Source organism: Rhinichthys klamathensis, unplaced genomic scaffold (assembly GCF_029890125.1).
Source record: "Rhinichthys klamathensis goyatoka isolate OS25496 unplaced genomic scaffold, OSU_Roscu_1.1 h1tg000512l_1, whole genome shotgun sequence".
Classification (NCBI taxonomy): Eukaryota; Metazoa; Chordata; class Actinopteri; order Cypriniformes; family Leuciscidae; genus Rhinichthys; species Rhinichthys klamathensis.
In genome coordinates this window covers 511,551-532,166 of record NW_026606992.1, presented here as the reverse complement: position 1 = coordinate 532,166, position 20,616 = coordinate 511,551, and the positions used below count along the sequence as shown (strand labels likewise).

General features: G+C 40.2%; 1 protein-coding gene across 1 annotated transcript in view; it reads right to left on the bottom strand.

Moving 5' to 3' along the window:
- Nucleotides 1–3,699: 3,699 nt before the first annotated feature.
- Nucleotides 3,700–20,616, bottom strand: part of LOC130072922 (pyruvate carboxylase, mitochondrial-like) — a 173,771-nt gene continuing 156,854 nt past the window's right edge. The window contains exons 10-11 of the mRNA XM_056238245.1: nucleotides 13,022–13,204; nucleotides 3,700–3,882 (exon numbers count right to left, since the gene is read on the bottom strand). Coding sequence (XP_056094220.1) covers nucleotides 3,700–3,882; nucleotides 13,022–13,204 — 366 coding nt within the window. The remainder of the gene's footprint in view (nucleotides 3,883–13,021; nucleotides 13,205–20,616) is intronic.

Here is a 20,616-nt window from a genome sequence, read left to right as displayed (position 1 = left end):
GATGTTACCCCACTCTTCCACCAAGGCACTTGCAAGTTCCTGGACATTTTTGGGGGGAATGGCCCTAGCCCTCACCCTGCGATCCAACAGGTCCCAGACGTGCTCAATGGGATTGAGATCCGGGCTCTTCGCTGGCCATGACAGAACACTGACATTGCGGTCATGCAGAAACTCACGCACAGAACGAACAGTATGGCTGGTGGCATTGTCCTGCTGGAGGATCATGTCCGGATGAGCATGCATAAAGGGTACCACATGAGGGAGGAGGATGTCTTCCCTGTACCGCAATGCATTGAGATTGCCTGCAATGACAACAAGCTCAGTCCGATGGTTATATGATATACCGCCCCAGACCATGACGGACCCCCCACCTCCAAATCGATCCCGCTACAGGGTACAGGCCTCGGTGTAACGCTCATTCCTTCGACGATAAACACGAATCCGTCCATCACCCCTGGTGAGACAAAACCGTGACTCATCAGTGAAGAGCACTTTTTGCCACTCCTGTCTGGTCCAGCGAAGGTGGGTTTGTGCCCATAGGCGGCGTTGTTGCTGGTGATGTCTGGTAAGGACCTGCCTTACAACAGGCCTACAAGCCCTCCAGCCTCTCTCAGCCTATTGCGGACAGTCTGAGCACTGATGGAGGGATTGTGTGTTTCTGGTGTGACTCAGGCAGTTGTTGTGGCCATCCTGTACCTGTCACGCAGGTGTGATATTCGGATGTACCGATCCTGTGCAGGTGTTGTTACACGCGGTCTTCCACTGCGAGGACGATCAGCTGTCCTTCCTATCTCCCTGTAGCGCTGTCTTAGGCGTCTCACAGTGCGGACATGGCAATTTATTGCCCTGGCCACATCAGCAGTCCTCATGCCTCCCAGCAGCATGCCTAATACACGTTCACGCAGATGAGCAGGGACCCTGGGCATCTTTCTTTGGGTGTTTTTCACAGTCGGTAGACAAGTCTCTTTAGTGTCCTGCGTTTTTAGAACTGTGACCTTAAATGCCTACTCTCTGTAAGCTGTTAAGGTCTTAACGACCATTCCACAGGTGCATGTTAATTAATTGATTATGGTTAATTGAACATGCATGGAAAACATTGTTTAAACCCTTTACAATAAAGATCTGTAAAGTTATTTGGATTTTTACAACATTATTGTTGAAATACACAGTCCTGAAAAAGGGACGTTTCTTTTTTTGCTGAGTTTATTTCCCTAATCTTGCTTTTTCTCTTTCCTTTTTATTGGAGCTGGGGGCCTGGAGAAGGCAGGCTGGCTGTTCCTGTGTGGCAATAGCTCTCTTCTCACCAAAGTGGTGTGTATTTGCAGTGTATTTCTTTAGTGTGTAAGTGTGGTCTGGTGCACGTGTGGGTATCTATTATTACAGGCATTATTGAAGCCCGGCATCTAGCCTGCCTGCCTCCTTATTGGTAAGCCCCAGCTTTTTGTTTGTTTGTCTTTTTCTTTTGTGTTTGATAAACTTATTTCACAGTGCTAGTTGCTTGTTGTGGCTGATCCTTTTAACCGACATTTAACTGAGACATTTTAACGAATTGACTGTTTAATAAAGATTTATACCTTTTATTCCAATTATCCACGTCTCTGGGTCAACTTATGAAAAATCGAACCTGTGGGCCCTTGGGTCTTTCCCGGGTAGTTAATCCCGGGTGGCGTAGTCTTTCCCCTTTGGAATCAGTATAATAGAGTACAAAATTTCTTTAACCCTTTATAACACCTCCATTGCCACATAAGCAAAGTCAACAGTGATTACAATTGTTTTGTTTCATTTCTTTGACATGTTTGATGCCTAGCCTGTGCGTATATTCTTGGGCTATGGTTAGACATCTATTAAATTTTCATTGACAGGCCAAATCTCAAAAATTTTAGCCTAGATGTCAGGGCTGTGTTTGGACGGCCATTAGAGGATTCATGATTTTATTGTATTGAAAAGCACAGCACAAACAAATTTGTCCTTTTGGGTTCCACAAAAGAAAGACATTCACACGGGTTTGGAACAAGTTAGTAAACGATAGAACATGTGAGCGCTCCAGAGTGGCCATGATTTAGCCCCGGAGCAGAGTCGGCGTTCTCATTCGCTCCAAGATCGCTCTGATAGTGCTTCATTCATGAGCATAACATATGAACGATAAAGAGGAAAACCTGGAGTGGAGCTGGAACAGAGTGATTAGAGAGCACTTTGAGTGAGAGACGGAGAGAATTGCTGTTGCTCTGCTTGGCTCACATAATCTGGGAAATGATGACAGAATTTTCATTTCTGGGGAAACTAGCCCTTTAAGCTCAAGTGATGCTACTGATCTATTTCATGGGAATGTTTTTCTACAGTTCATTTTCTCAGCACAGATAAGCACTTCAAGCACAGATAAAGCTGCCTAACTTTCCATGAGTCTGTGTTATTATTATACACTGCAGTCTGATATTATTCTATCTCCAAAGTTCACTTGTGTGTTCATAAAGTGTCTCCAGATAGCAGCGAAGGGAGATAATGGACAAAAGAGATTATTAGATGCAATGGAAAAATGGTTAGATGGAAGTTAGATGGAAAACAAGCCAGGAGGAATAGAACGAGAATGAAAAAGTAAAGACACCGAGAAGGTGTGAGGCACATCAGAAGACCATTTGGCTTTGATTTAATGCTTCCTGAATGGCCTACCTTCAAAGAACCACTTTACCAAACACTTCCCCTCACTTTCCTTTATCTTGTTATTCCTCTTTCTCTCCTGCACTCATCTTCTTGTCCTTGCAATCATGTTTCAACCAAAACAACATCTCTTAAAAAAAAAAACACCTGCAAACAAACAAGTCACATCAAAACCAAGAAAGACAAGCTTTCAGCAAGGAAACCTTTTCAAGTATTTTAGACTGCTACTTCAGCATATCCCTTTCTTTCACATGCTGCCGTCTTCACTCTCTCCATATCTCCTCTCCAAGAGAAAAGAAGCATTTTCTTCAATTTTGCATTTTTTGTGGGTATATCTAAAGAAGACTTCAGAAACTTTCATTTGTACAGAAAACCCTAAAGGCACAGTTGATCAGATCATATCAGATGTGGCACATAGGCAAAGTGAATTTCTGCTCAAAATGTGATGATTTATTATGTAATATTTTCATGCTTTCAAGGTGAAGTGTATCTTTTGTCAGTGTTAAAACACTTTCTCCTATCCCAGTGTAATGTGCAGAGACAACTATAATGAAGCCATTTGTAGGTTGACTTCCTGAAGAGTGTGAACCATGTGGATGTTGGGTTAAGGATCATTGTGCTATTTTTTATGTATTAAGTTGTCAAAAGTTCAGTACCAAGTTAAAAATGTGACGATACCAGCATTTCCCTCTTGCATTTTGAGCACTGTTGAACGGATTCTTAAACACCTCTGATTGACCATTGTGTTGAAGCGCTCAACATATATATCTCTGATTGGCCATTGAGGTAATTGTTATTTAGTTTGTAATTGTGACTATTTCTCATCATTTTAATTCACTCCCAATTTTTTCTTTTATTTATTTATTTGGTGGAAACATTTAGTGGCACAGAAATCACTTACAATACTGTTACATTTTACGGTAACACTGTATAAGTATACAATAACAATAATTAGCAAATTCGTCTATAGATTATTCATACTTTATACATTTTAGTCTCATACATTAATAGGCTATTAACTAATATTGAGTTCTTCATTGGGTCTCATCCACTAAAGCATGCGCCCACAGCCTGCTCCGCCATGGCCACGTCCACAGCCCGTTCCTCCCCGGTTCCCCGAGCTACCAGCTCCGCCCTGGAGGCTTCCTGTTCCTGCACCACCATGCCCACGTCAGCCTCCAGGGCGCCCCCCCTCCCACCCCTTTGGATGTTATACGGCGCACGCGCCTTCGGGAAGGGGGAGGTTCTGTCACGTTTTCAATGTGTTTGAGTTCTGTTTTGTGATCTTGGTTTCCCCTGTCTTTGTGATTTTGGTTTAGTCCTGTTATTAGTTCAGTTTTGAGATCTTGTTTCCCCCGTCTTTTGTGATTTTTGGTTCAGTCCTGTTAGTTTTCCCGCTCTGTCTAATTAGCTATTCCCTTCACCTGTGTTCAGTTAATCTTCCCATTAGGCCCTGTTCATTTAAGCCCTGTGTTTTCCCTCAGTGTTTGTTGATCGTTGTCTATGTAGGGTTGTGTTTTTCCTGAGTTCCTGCATTTCTCTGTATCCTGAGTTTGTTATTAAACTAGCTGCATTGAAATTATGTTTCCTCATCTTCAGTTACCTGCACAACCCTGACACATACTCTATATGTGAAGAGTATGATTTTATTTTAATTATTCATTTATTTATTTATTTTTAATCATTTGTAAACAACTTATGTACATCAATTTAAACCAGTAGTAAATTATTTGTTAATAGTTATTCAGAGTAAATAGTTCTTCTAACTTTAGATTAGGTTACAAAAAATACTAAATTGCCAGTAATTAGATGCTTTAAACCTACCTTTATAAGACATTAATTGCAAAAATGTTTATCAAGCAAAACTCTGCATCAATTTACTTTATACATACCTAAACATTTCTTTATGGTTCTTTACTATTAATACATGTTCAATGTTTTTATGAACCATTAACAACTCCTTCACAACTGGTTTAAAATCAAATAGGTCAGTCCTCTAGGTTGATACTGACGCAGGTTGATAGGTGCTTTACATGCAATCTGTCATCAATCACATCATTACCACATAGCATAAGCTGATTGGCCTCTGCAGATCCTGTAGCCAATGAGATTGCTTGCTCAACATTTAAATAGTCTGGTTCATTGTTAGCTGTAAGCTTGTCCTGCAGTGCTCTGAAACCCTCCATCTCCCCCAGCTCCACCTGGCTAGATGTTACAGGATTTATGTATGTCCATTCATGCAGCAGCAACACATGCACAGAGAAATACACAGTGACGATGATTTTAGGTACAATATATAACAAAATGTATGTGGTTTGTGTTTTAATATGTAATATACAATATAATGTGGAGACTAAATTTTATAAATTGTTTTAATTCTAAAGTAAAAGTTTGAAGATGATTTGGAAGTACTTTATCACTGTATGCTTGTTACATAGTTTAAACTTTTGGTATCAAGGCACTGCTTTGTCACGTTTTTATTTGGAATGCAAAACTTGTATCTATAAATCGGATTTATTCTCTTTGCCCAAAAGTATTATTCTAAAGGTTCTATAAATATTCAATAGAGTACCCTGTTCCTTAGATATCACAAACTAACATAAAATAAATTTGAATACATTTGCATACTATTGTTATTCATTTAGCTTACTTAATGCTGATGACATAACCTACAGTATATGCATTTCATTTTTTTAGCAGTGTTAAAGGTCTGGGCTCACTGCATTGCGTGGAGGTGGTTTTCAGCTTTGGCATCAACAGGTCTTTCTCTTTCTCTCCCAAATGTGAAAAACATTGCAAACAGAGCATCTTCTTAAAGAGACATGCTTGTTGGTGACAGTTGCTATGGGCAATACCATCTCACATGTCATTTACAGTTACAATCTCTCCCACTGCATTGCTCTTTTGCCTGTTCTGCCACCTCGTACACTCCCCACCCCTTTCTCTCCTCCTCCTTATGTCCATTCACTCCCCTCTTCATGCACACACACTTTATTTGTTCCAACACTTTTCAGGGCAGTATGATCTGGTGTTCGAACCTAACAAGTGCTAGACGAGATTCTACAGGTGAAATACTGCATTCAGAAGAATTCATTCTGGCAAATTGGATGGTGTCTGATCATCTGGTGAAACTAGCTCTGCTCTGCTATTATGGTATGACTACTGTAAACAATTTATGATGACAAAAGAGACTTATGGGAATCTGAAATATGGCCATTTTGGGCACCGAAAGAACAGAGTTACTGAGTCAGCTACATAAAAATAATCAGAGGTGGGTAGAGTATCCAAAAAACTGTACTCAAGTAAAAGTACAAGTACTTATAGAAATATTTACTCAAAGTAAAAGTAAAAGTAATCATCTTAATCGGATCAAGCCTATATACACTCACCTAAAGGATTATTAGGAACACCATACTAATACTGTGTTTGACCCCCTTTTGCCTTCAGAACTGCCTTAATTCTACGTGGCATTGATTCAACAAGGTGCTGAAAGCATTCTTTAGAAATGTTGGTCCATATTGATAGGATAGCATCTTGCAGTTGATGGAGATTTGTGGGATGCACATCCAGGGCACGAAGCACCCGTTCCACCACATCCCAAAGATGCTCTATTGGGTTGAGATCTGGTGAATGTAGCTGCCATTTTAGTACAGTGAACTCATTGTCATGTTCAAGAAACCAATTTGAAATGATTCAAGCTTTGTGACTTGGTGCATTTTCCTGCTGGAAGTAGCCATCAGAGGATGGGTACATGGTGGCCATAAAGGGATAAACATGGTCAGAAACAATGCTCAGGTAGGCCGTGGCATTTAAACGATGCCCAAATGGCACTAAGGGGCCTAAAGTGTGCCAAGAAAACATCCCCTACACCATTACACCACCACCACCAGCCTGCACAGTGGTAACAAGGCATGATGGATCCATGTTCTCATTCTGTTTACGCCAAATTGTGACTCTACCATCTGAATGTCTCAACAGAAATCGAGACTCATCAGACCAGGCAACATTTTTCCAGTCTTCAACTGTCCAATTTTGGTGAGCTCTTGCAAATTGTAGCCTCTTTTTCCTATTTGTAGTGGAGATGAGTGGTACCCGGTGGGGTCTTCTGCTGTTGTAGCCCATCCGCCTCAAGGTTGTGCGTGTTGTGGCTTCACAAATGCTTTGCTGCATACCTCGGTTGTAACGAGTGGTTACAAATCAAAGTTGCTCTTCTATCAGCTTGAATCAGTCGGCCCATTCTCCTCTGACCTCTAGCATCAACAAGGCATTTTCGCCCACAGGACTGCCGCATACTGGATGTTTTTCCCTTTTCACACCATTCTTTGTAAACCCTAGAAATGGTTGTGCGTGAAAATCCCAGAAACTGAGCAGATTGTGAAATACTCAGACCGGCCCGTCTGGCACCAACAACCATGCCACGCTCAAAATTGCTTTATTCACCTTTCTTTCCCATTCTGACATTCAGTTTGGAATTCAGGAGATTGTCTTGACCAGGACCACACCCCTAAATGCATTGAAACAACTGCCATGTGATTGGTTGATTAGATAATTGCATTAATGAGAAATTGAACAGGTGTTCCTAATAATCCTTTAGGTGAGTGTATATATATATATATATATTAGGGCTGTCAGTTAAACGCGTTATTAACGGCGTTAACGCAAACCCATTTTAACGGCGTTAATTTTTTTATCGCGCGATTAACGGTCTTTTTGGCCTAGCAAACTTTGTAGTTTTTTTTCACATGCTTTTGCAACAGGACGTGGCATGCGCGGCGCTGCACTATGAAACCCATTCATTTCAATGGCTTGCGCTGCGCGAGGATGTTTTGTTGCTTCGTCGACCAAAGCGCAAGCGGATCTAGCTAGACTGGAAACAAAACAACAGGCACGCCGCACACACTTGTTTGGGCTTGCGATCCGGCCAAATAGTTGGTTAACGTTACGTTTTGAGTGGATGATGAGCGCGAGACGCCGAAATGGATGCCAATAAGATTCTGAATGGAGAGTTTACTTTTAAAAAGTTGCCAAATGGTTCCATTGACAAGACCAAAGTGATCTGTGTGTTTTGTCGTTGTGAACTGAGCTATCGTCATCGCAGCACGTCCAGTCTGAAATACCACTTGATGGCCAAGCACACACACAGCTGATGCGAATTCTCCACCCCCTCGTCAATATCAGAACCTCGTCAGTATTTCTGTCACCCTTTTATTGATGGACAGTGTTACATTGTGTGAGAGATTATTTGCTCCAAGTGAGAATGTTAGTGTGAAATTGAACACAGTATATGCCAATGTTGTTTTCAATAAAAAAAACATTTGCACAAAGCAAGCCAATCCACTTTTCCATGTTGATAAGAGCATTAAAATGAGAAAAAAAATAATGGGACAAAAAGAAATCAAGAGACATTTAGAATAGATAAAAATGTGTGATTAATTGCGATTAATCGCGAGTTAACTATGACATTAATGCAATTAATCACAATTAAATATTTTAATCGTTTGACAGCACTAATATATATATATATATATATATATATATATATATATATATAATATTGTCATGTGGTTGAAGAGCGAACCCAAACGCAGACGATATGCAGACTAACAGGGATTTAATTAAGGCACAAAACAGAAAACAAAAACCCACGAGGGGGCAAAACAGGACAGATGGGGCAGTACAACTAGACTAAGACAGGAAATAAACTAGGACTAGATACTGACTGATAAAGACAAGATGAAGAAAACAAACAGCTACATAAACTCACAATTCTTAATACAATATTCAGACTAAGTACTCACAGGACTCTCACAAAGAGTAACACGCACAGGTTGACAATGTACCGACACAGGACAGCAAACACAAGGGGATTAAATAGGGAGACACTAATGACAAAGACAGGTGAAGCTGACTAGACAAGGACAGGTGAAACTGACTAGAAAATAATGACGAGATGAGGATAACAAGGGGGCGGGGTCACGTAACGGAGACAACACAAGCACATGGCCCAAGCAATTGGCCATGCGCTTGTACACAAAACACGGGTCTGTCATGATCCAGCCTCAAGACCAGAGGAAATCAAGGACAAGAAGGCCGGATCATGACATAATATGATATTATTAAGATATTTTTAATTTAAATGACTATTATTATCATAATCAGATAGGCTTTAGATCTTTGCAACAAAAACATAAGAGACAAGCATTATTTCTGCCATCTGCAGCCCGAAAAAAACATTGCCTGTCCTTTGGTTTGTGTAATAGTAACTTATACAACTACATTTGGATTATTAGACAATGTCGAAATAAAGTGACTCTGCAGAGTTTTGCATTCAAATGCATGTAAAGTGAACCATTGACACAGAGAAGAAAGAGTTAAAACTCTTCACGTGTGCTCCCGCTCATGACCGCTACTGAACATCTGAACACAAACAACGATCAAATGCATATCGACGGATCTTCTTCTGTCTGTTCTCCAAAATGTAATCAGATGTAGCCTATAGGCCTATTTCTGCAAGCATGTTTAACCCTCTGGGTACCAAGAACGCGCCCGCGCGTTTTGCTGTTTTTTTTTCACATAGCAGCAACATAGACTTAAAATACTCCGTCATTTATGGTCATATAAATAAAATCAATACATGATGATAAACTATAGAGGGTCTTCTTTTTTTGTGTACACTCATATTAACATCAAAACCTTGTGTTTTTAAAAAAAATAAAAAAAATAAACAGGGTGCGCTTTCAGCTTACTCTGTCTCCGCAAAAATCTTTCTGAAACATGTCTGGAAAATGAACGGTAACTCCACTAATACTTATCACACAAACATGAAACATACGTCTAAAGAACGCTTTAAATTTCTACTTTTAAATAAAATAATTCACATTTAAAACAAATATTCTCCTGCAATGTAATCTGTCTGAAACTAAAGAGAAGTACAGTTTCTCCTGTCTCAGCTCATTATCGTTAATTTGTTCACACCCACTCGCAGAGCGCGCTATTCATAAGATAATGTGTTGCGGCCATTTGCAAAATAGATAAATGCCCCCAGGCAAATGCTGTAAACACACTATATTTTTTAGTCAGATTAAGATTCGTCTTGCGCGGCTATGAGGAATAATCCTGGGACATTTACCACAGAACAAGTGCTGGTTTCACTTCGAGGAGGACCAACAGATTCAGCTGAGAAGTGTAAGTGTTTTATGCTTGTGCTTTGTTCTAATCGCGATATAGAATAACGTTAGTGTCTGTAAACGGACAAAAAATAGCATACTGTTTAAATGTGAATCATGTTTCTCTCTGTGTGTGTGTGTATGAATGAATGAATGAACGCACAGATACGCACTGTTACAGATGAAATAAAAGACAAAATTTCGTTGACTAGTTTTGGATAAAGTTTTTCAAATCAAATAAGCATCAAATAAGCTTCAAATAAGCTTCAAAATAAAGACATCAGCTTTTGTTAGGAGTTTCTGGGGATAGAAGTGTCCAGACGTATGCACCCTGTATTTTAAAGAAGAACATTTAAATATTTGCGATACATTATTCATTCACAAATTATTCAGGGACATTATTCACGTCCCTAAAGGTTGGAGTTTTCCTCATTTTTTTAATTAAGGCATTAAGATTTTTTATTCCTCTTTTTAGTCAACTTTAGCATGGGTGTGTTCACTTCTAATTCTAAGCAGTGTGTGTGTGTGTGTATGTGTATAAAATTAAAAAGCTATTTTAACCAGAAAAATCTACAATGCATGCCCAAAGTCGTGCAGCCATATAGTTTCTCTTGATATCAGCATGCAGGTGTTTATTTATTTTTTTACAGGGACGAAATGCCATGAGTCCTGCTGACTTCAACATTCACAGGAGACTATAATGAAAAATCAAACACCTTGGAAATGACAGGTATGTACTATGTTTCAGGAATGGGACCATGCTGTGTGACTGTGCAAGCCTCTGTCTTTAGATCAGTGTGTTTACTAATGTGCTTTTTTGTCATTTGTTGTGTATCTTTGGATTATGGTGTGTTGTAAATAAATCCAAACAATCTAAAAGCCATTCTTTTTTAAATCTCCTCATTCTTTGTGCAAGGGTCCTCGTAATGGTATGGCCTGATAGCACCTAATAGGGCCATTATGGGAGGGTCTTTGTCTTTCTCAGGTGTGAAATGCCATACATATTAATGAGAGATCACGCCTCCTCGCATAAAGCTTTCTCAAACAAAACACGTAATTAAAAATGTAAAATACTTTATTGACTTATCTGAATGAGTAGTCAGGATGATTCTCACATAGTTTTGGAGCAAATATTCTAGACTATGTGATACAATTTTCAAAAGTCTTGTGAAGAAATAATCAATATGTGTTTTGTGGCCTTATTTCAGAAACTTTTATTTTTAAGTTTTTCAATAACCATGCATAAATAATATTCTCTCAAAAATACAAACATGTACATACATGTTGCTCACATATTATGGTAGCCCCGTTTGTGCTATATAGAGTGGATTTACACCTTTGCCATTAACATGTTTATAAATAACTGAAAAAAGCACAAATGTCAGTGCATGTCAAAACATCCCAAGGGCCCCAAAAACCCCTTGGTCCCCAGAGGGTTAAACTGGTTAACTGTGTCTAAGGCAGGCAAAGGCATTTTTCAAGTCGAGTTCACACGCCACGCAATACACACACACATTACCGCGGGATGGCGGGTGTTCATTTCATAAACTGTGGACAATGGTTGCTTATTTAATGTAGCCAATAAATTAATGTATATGTCCAAAAAACGGATAATGTCATACTTTGTAGTAGTGCTAGGGCGTAATAATCTGTTTGGTTGTAAAATTTATTAGGCCTACCTGAATGAAATGAAATCGGATGTTCTTCCTGTTACGACTCCGAGTCGAGTGTGAATTGAAAGCGCTTCAGACGATTCAGTGCGTGCAGGAAACTGAACAGATCATTCAAACTGATCTGCGAACCGATATAGACAGATCTGCCAACTTGTTTTATGAAGTCTGAACAGAATCGACTCAAAAGAGTGACTCATTTGTGAATTGAGCATCGCTCATGCTCATAAAAAAGATACAGTACGCTTGGAATAAACTACGCATTAACAACAGTATTACATTAAAATAAAGTAACGAGAGGAACGTCGCCCTCAACGTATTGAAGTAAAAGTACATTTTTTTCATTAGAAATGTACTCGAGTTAAAGTAAAAGTAGCATATCCACATTTAAATCTACTCTTAAAAGTACAATTTTTCCAAAAAAATACTCAAGTAGCCTAAATGTAAAGAAGTAAATGTACTTCGTTACTACCCACCTCTGAAAATAATACAAATAAAAAGTGCTTCAGTAACTGCTTGAATGTTAAATATCAGCAGTAGCCTATAAACAATACAATACAATTGTAAAAACTCTGTCCCAAGAGGGGACAACTGGCATTATGTGCATGTAATAGCGTGCTAATCTTGATCATTTCAAGAGATTCATGACACTGAAATATGACAGCTGACTGAGAGTTTAGGCTATTACTCAAAATGCTGTGCATTTGATAAACAGGCATGACTGCAATACTAACAACAACAACAACAACAACAACAGTGACTAATAAATGATCTGAGTCACCAAGCCATTGTTTTAAATAATATCAACATACTGAGAGCAACTTAAAGACGCTCAAATCCTGTTCGACATATTACAATTCAAATATGTTCTGATTGGCTTTGATCTTGTGACCTTACACATATTTTTGCTTCTGGCATGGACAAACACACCTCTTTAATGTACCCTATTTTCTGTCATCCAGGCCTGATTATTAGTCAACAGTCTTTCAAAAAAAAAAACTTTCCTCTGAAATATCTGAATGCGCTTGACTACTGTTGGTTGAGTCTGTGTTAGATCTCTATAAAAAAGGTTCCTTTATGTGTTAGGAACCTCTGATCCCTTGAGCTTCTGTGTATTTTTGAAACAGCGACACTGTCAAAGGCCTCATCTGATACAAAAGCAGTTTTTAGAAGTCAGGGTGCCTTAAAGCCTAAATGTGTTCTCAGTTGACACATACAGGTAAACATAAAATCATTGCATTCAACACAAAATTCATGAGATAAAACAAAGCATTTGTTAAAGGTGAAATCTCTTTTCCAACATTTCAACATATAGCAACCCTACCTTAACGTTTGACCAAGGAGGTCTTGCAATTCCTGGAGAAAGCTATTCGTTAGCATTCCCATTCAGACACGACTACTTTTGAATGGTCATCAATGAAAATAAAATGTGTTACAGCATGACAAATCAGGTACCAAGATAACAAGCCAACCTTGCATGCGACTCTCAGGGGTGCTATTCAACACCTAAAGGATCAGAATTGCACCTACCTTAACACCACGAACTCTGAACTCGGTTAATGCTCTGTGCATTTTGGTTGCGGCGGAGGGGAGGTCTTTGCCACTGGCTATGACTTTAACCAGCAGTGAGTCATAGTGAGGGGAGATGATGGCCCCCGGAAATGCAGACGCACTGTCTAGACGAATACCCATACCCTCTCCACTGCGAAACACCTGTTGAATGATGGGAGAGAAAGAGAGATGTTATGAGTGCAAGTAAAACAATACAGTTACAGAGCACAGTGTTGACACATGGACTACGGAAAGCATTTTGAATAGGTCAGGCCGGAAATGAAATAATAGCAACACCTTCCAGTCTAGTTTTTGCAAATACATTAATAACTAAGCACATTTTAGTTAGAATTCTACTTTTTTTTTTCATAAAAGTGGGCATGACCGCATTATATTTATAGAATTTTGTGCTGATATGACATCATTAGGCAATGAATAAATAAATAACAAGTATATGTGACAAAGTAAATTTCACAAAAATGACAGAATTCTGTTTTGCTATATTATTAATGTAATTTTAGCAGATACAATCTAAAAGAAAAAATACACTACCATAAAAAAGTATGATGTTGGTAATTTTTTTAAGATTGTGAAAGGAGTCTCTTAGGCTGGTGAGAATATGCTGTATTTATTTGATCAACAATACAGTAAAAACATTAATATTATTACAATTCAAAATAACTGATTTTAATATATTTTAAAATGTAATTTATTCCTGTGATGGCAAATCTGAATTTTCAGCAACCATAACTCCATTCAGCAGTGTCACATATTAAAATTATTGATATATTTTTCTTCAGGATTCTTTGATGAACAGAAAGTTCAAAATAACAGCATTTGTTTATTTACTCACTTCTTATCAATTTAATGTGTCCTTGCTGAACAAAAAAAAACTCTGACCCGAAACTTTTAAACGGTAATGTATATTCTACCGTCTGGTTTACTATGGAGGAAGACAATTCCATCAGATGTAAATAAATCAAGCGTATCGTCAGTTCTGGCAGGTCACGTTAGTCAAGCTCGCATCAGTTGACTCTAAGCTGATACACGTCTACCTATAGGAATACGACGCCTATCACTGTATTCATATATAATCTCCGTCAATTATATATAAGCTCCTATTTATGTTGTACATTAAAATTAATTAATGCTATCTGCAATACATGTTGGTTCTATTCTGTATACCCTAAGGGAAGTTATTGCTGCTCTCCCTGCTCTTATCCATGCTAGGCTGCATGGATGCGCAAGGAGTTCTTGCCCAGAACAGAACCATACCGCCAATCCAAACTGTTGGAAAATCAACCATACCGCCAATCCAAACTGTTGGTATATTTGACGACAGTGGTCCTGACATAACTTATTTCACCTTTAGTTAATCAGAAACATGAGTGCTGAATTTCTTGTATTCACAATAGTTTCATTCTTTTTTGTTTTTAATCGGTTGGTGGAAAATGCTTTTAATAAAGCAAAGCCAAAACAAAAATAACTGTATTTTTGTAATAATATTTGTAAATTAGTTGGTGGAAAAATATTATATATATATATATATATATATATATATATATATATTTAATTCTGTTTGTAATAAATGCAGTCTATAACATTTAGGTATGTTTTATTTAAAAAATACCCAAAACAATTGGAATTTTCTCTTCATTTCTCTTCACAGGTAACTGTCATAATCAAGCTGGTCTGGTGGTGAGCAGGATTTGTTTCCCCTCACATTAAACCACACCCTCAGTATATGACACATGTTTGACTCCTTGCCTTACTGATCAGTGAGATTTGCCACTTCCAGTCGTGGGAGGAGTTGATATGAAACCGTCAGGGTGGACACTTACTGCTTCCTAGAGTGATGCTCACACTGTGTTTACTTTCTTTATTGAAGACTAAGAGGATTAGATTTAATATGTGTCAAATAAACAGACGTTTGAATTTTACATGTAGCAACTAGAAAGACTGTTCAGTGAAAAGATAACGTGCTGTTTAACAGTGCTTGTATGTACAAGAAAGTTTAATATTAGCTTATATTATTTAAATACCAATACAATGCGGTCTGTATTTTTGTCAGTTTTATTTCTATAAACATGATACAACATAACATTAATATTACATGATTAATGTTATTTTGTATCATGTTTCAGTCTGTATTATGTTGTCATCATTGAGTCTGGCCAATCGTGAAATGGGCTCTACGGCCTTACCACACAACCGGACATAAACCGCCTCAGCTTCAATTAAAGAAACACTTTAATAAAGCTTTAATGTTTTCATTCTTAATTTCATTCTTAATCAGTGTGCCTGCATTATTTATGCAGTAATCAGCCTGCTGTGGCACATACTAGTACAAAATAATCGTATTACATAACCAACTATGCCAGTTCTTGCTGAGGTCATTCTCTCCTCATATAAAGTGCTCTTATCAGACAAACATTTGTGAACACAAACTGGAATAAAAAATTTAAACAAACTTTCACAAAAAATTAAATGTCACAGAATCCAGGAATGGTTATTAAAACACTGCTTTTACTTTAATGTAATGCTGAACTGGTGCTGAACAGACACGTCTGAATTGTATTTTTTGTTAGTTATTTGTATCACTTGTTTTGACTGTAACCTAGCTGAAAAATAAGCAGTAAATCAATAATGTTGATTTTTAGTTCACTTTTAAAATAACAACAAGCTTGAATGTATGAAAGTATTCAATTATGTCTAAACCTAAAATTACAAATTATCACCAGCGATTAAGAAACTCTGTTTAACGATGTTTATTTCTTTTGACACAGTTAGCACTTACAGTATCTAATTTGTCATTGGACTATTTCACTCAGTTCTGTGTAATTATTCAACACTGGTAAGAACGTCTGGAAGAGCACCAGCGCAGGTGTCTTGGTTGAAACGCACACATTTACTGTCTAAATGGGGACATATACTTCTATTGTTTTTATATGGAGCTAGTTATAAACACCTAACCCTAACATAAAACTTTCTGCATTTTTACAAAAAAAAAAGTTTAAGTACGTTTTTATATGGTTTACACAAACGAGGACATGCCCCAAAGGACGTTTTGGGAGATTTTGTCAGGTTTTCAAATAATTCAGATAAAAAAATTGTTCCCAAAATATGTTTCAGTAGGTACAAACTGTCATGGGTGGTTGAAAATCAAGTTGAAACAGGATTTAATTGCAGCAATCTTCAGTTTACTTTAACAAAACTCAGGGTACTAAGGATACAGAACAGATCAACCATCAAGACGCAACATTAACAGACAACTGAAGAACCAAACACAGGGCTTAAATACACAGGGCAAACAAATGAGCTAATGAGATAATTAACTAGACACACCTGGACAGAATGCTCAATCAAGTAACCAAGGAAACAAACAGGCAGGGAACATAGGAGAACAGAACCAATTAACAAACTAACAGCAAAACACTCGAACAGAACAGGAAAGCTAAATCAAACAGAATACAAACACCACAAAAGAGTTATTATTGATTATCATTGATGGGACGTTTCACAAAAATAAAGCCAGTTTCAGTCTTTTTAAGGCAAAAATTTATTGCAACAACAAGCACTATTATTCTGAACACTAATGCATACGTGTCCAATTTTGCTTCTGGATGACCATCGTACAGGGTTCAGGTATGTCTAAAGGTAGGGTAGGAATTTTTTTCATGAACACTTTTTGTTTTACTGGTTGAAACTCTCTTCACATCCTGATAGCAATCAATGATTTCCATTACACAAGAGTAGATGTTAAAACTTCATGCTGATTTGTACTCGGCTTTCGCCAAGATAAGCACAAACTAAGACGTAGCTTTACAGTAACCTATGCTTCTCCATCCATTTACGCTTCCTTCCATATGGTGATGTGAATAATATAAGTGGTCTAAATATTAAAACATGAACATACAGTATATCTTCTGTGGAAGTATCAGGACCAAAAAATGTTCCTCCAATCATTGCATTCAGTCCGATAACAATTAACAAACTTAATAGTGATAAAACTGAAGTTCCTCTTCAGTTGGTCAGTCGACGCCACGTCGAGACCGATGAATAGGAGCCTGGTTAGCGCTCCCCAGAACGTCTCACTGGCTCATTCGGACCATCAGGCTCGGCTATGCGATTCAGTTCGACCGGCGTCCCCCCAAATTTCGGGCTATCCACTCCAATACAGTGAGAGCAGCTGATGCCCATGTCTTGCGGGTGGAGATCGCAGTCCAACTGGCGAAGGACGCGATAGAGCCAGTCCCTCCGGCCGACATGAGGTCAGGGTAGTACAGTCCCTACTTCATTGTACCCAAGAAAAGCAGTGGGTTACGACCGATCTTGGACCTGCGAGTTTTGAATCGGAGTCTCCACAAACTACCATTCAAAATGCTCACGCAGAGACGCATTTTCGAATGCATCTGTCCCCGAGATTGGTTTGCAGCGATCGACCTGAAGGACATGTACTTTCATGTCTCGATTCTTCCTTGACACAGGCCGTTTCTGCGCTTTGAGTTCGAGGGTCGAGCATATCAGTACAAGGTCCTGCCCTTCGGGCTGTCCCTGTCTCCCCGTGTCTTCACGAAAGTCACGAAGGGGGCCCTTGTTCCCCTGAGAAAACAGGGCGTTCGCATCCACATCGCAAACACAGGGACCTCGTGCTCAGGCACCTCAGCTAGTTGGGTCTTCAGGTCAACTGGGAAAAGAGCAAACTCGCCCTCGTGCATAGGATCTATTTTCTCGGTATGGAGTTGGATTTGGTCACACAGACAGCGTGCCTCACAGAGGAACGGCCGAGTCCCGAGATGGGCGTGGCATCACAGCACTCACCGGTGTGCCGCCAGACCTTCAGGCCGTGGTCAGACCCCTCATTCCTGCAGGCACGAGTGCCCTTGGAACAGGTGTCCAGGCATGCTGTGGTGTTCATAGATGCCTCTGCCACCGGCTGGGTTGCCATGTACAACTGGCATGCAGTGTCAGGGGTGTTGACGGGCCCCCAACTGCATTGGCACATCAACTGCCTCAAGTTGCTAGCAGTACGTCTCGCTCTGAGCCGCTAAAGGGCAGGGACGTGCAGGTCCGTACGGACAACACTGCGACTGTTGTGTACATCAACTGACAACGTGGTCTACGCTCCCGTCGCATGTCGCAACTCACCCGCCATCTCCTCTGGAGTCAGAAGCATCTGAGGTCGCTTCGAGCCATGTATGTCCCCAGTGTGCTCAACCGTGTGGCCGACGAGCTGTCACGAGCTGTGCTCCCAGGAGAATGGCGACTCCACCCCCAGGCGGTTCAGCTGATCTGGAGAGAGTTCGGGGAGGCTCAGGTAGACCTTTACTCCCTGATCGAGGGAACACTCGGCACGTATGCACTGGCACACAAATATGCATTTCCCCCAGTGAGCCTTCTTGCACAGACCCTGTGCAAAGTCAGGGAGGACGAGGAGCAGGTCTTTCTGGTTCCCAGAACTCATGCTCCTCGTGACATTCCCTCCCTGGCCCATTCCTCTGAGGAAGGACCTTCTGACTCAGAGACGGGCACCCTATGGCACCCGCGTCCGGACCTCTGGAAACTCCATGTGTGGTCCCTGGACGGGACGCGGAGGTTCTAGGTGACTTACCCCCAGAGGTACTTAACACCTTCAATTCTACGCGGGCGCCGTCTACGAGACATGCGTACGCCTTGAAGTGGAACCTGTTCATTGAGTGGTGTTCTTCTCGCCAAGAGGACCCCCGAAGATGTTCGATAGGGTCCGTGCTTTTCTTCTTGCAGCAAGGGTTGGAGCGAAGGCTGTCTCCCTCCACCCTCAAAGTACATGCTGCCGCTATTTCAGCATATCACGACCACATAGATGGCAAAAAAAAAACCTCCATACCCTCTTGGGACCTTTCCCTGGTGCTTCGAGCACTTCAGGGTGCTCCCTTTTAGCCTTTGCAGTCAGCAGACTTAAAGCTTCTTTCCATGAAGATTTTGCTCCTGGCCTCTATCAAGAGGGTAGGGGAACTGCAGGCATTTTCGGTCAACGAATCGTGCCTAGAGTTCGGGCCGGGTGACAATCATGTTGTACTGAGACCCCGGCCTGGCTATGTGCCCAAGATTCCTACCACTCCCTTCAGGGACCAGGTGGTGAACCTGCAAGTGCTGCTCCTGGAGGAGGCAGACCTAGCCCTGGCTTTGCTCTGTCCCGTCAGCGTTCTGCGTCAGTATGTGGACAGAACTCAAATCATCTTCCTGGGCGCTGGCACGTGGCTCCTCGCTAACAGATGTCTGTAGAGCTGCAGGCTGGGCGACATCTAACACGTTCGCTAGATACTATAGCCTACGTGTAGAGCCGGCATCCTCCCGTGTTCTTAGCCTAAACGGGTAGAAGCAATGAGGGGCCCGGCTCTGTTGGGCTCCCTACTGTGCACCCTTATTTCTCCAGAATGAAAAACCTGTTGAGTCCAACAACACCCTCGGCCCGAACATGGCGTTCGGTGCGAGGCCTTTATCCGTTGAATCCTTGAGAACCGGTTCTAGGCTGGGTCCCATATGTGTGACCCTACGGGGATCCCATATGTGTATTCCTCCATGGCTTCTCCTAGTCGAAGCCTGTGTCTTTCCCTTGGGCTACGGATACGCCATGTCCGGTCGCCACATCTGCTGCCGGGGCGGCCAGCTTATCAGGCTTGGCTCCTCAGCAAAAAACTGAAGTGCAATCGCACCTGCTGCACATTATACCTGCACTGCGTGGCTGAACAGCTGATGTAAATGATTCCACGCCAATGTGCATTGGCTCGTTTAGTTTCACTCTAAGTATATTGGCCTCTCTAGCAAGATTCCTATTCGTCGGTCTCGACGTGGCGTCTCCGTTCCCTCCTTCAGGGAACGAGGGTTACCATATGTAACAGAGACGTTCTTCCTGTAGACACGAAGTTTAATCTGGCAAAATCTGATAGTTTCTGACCAGTCAATAGTTTTTCCAACTCCACAGGTAAAAAAGGTATGTGTGTCGTTCCTGATAGCCCCTTATCCATTGAAAATCAGATTAATAATGTGATTTATTGGTCTTTTCTTTGGTCTTCCTTCTAAAACCTTACATAAACTGCAGCTGGTCCAGATTTCAGTGGCACAAATTATCTCTAGAACCTCTTACATAGAGCACATTTCTCCTGTTCTTCACCATTTGCATTGGTTTCCGGTTAAATATCGAATTTATTTCAAAATCTTGCTTCTTACCTACAAGGCTCTTAATAATTTAGCTCCTTTGTATCTCTGATCTTCTTTAAATCTATACTCCTGCACGTAACCTAAGATCCTCTTCATCAATCTTTTTAAACCAACCACATATTCGTCTGAGAAGTATGGGGTCCAGGGCTTTTAGTTATGCTTCCACAGAACATCTGTAACACTAGTCTTCACACTTTTAAATCTCATCTTAAAACTCATTTATTTAAACAGGCTTATTATGATTGCTGATGTGTTGAGTAATAGTATCTTATTTACCTTATTTACCTTAGTATCTTAATGTATATTATAGTTTCTGTTGTTGTAATATTGATGTTTTTAGGAAGATTTATAAGGTGACCTTGAGTGTCATGTGA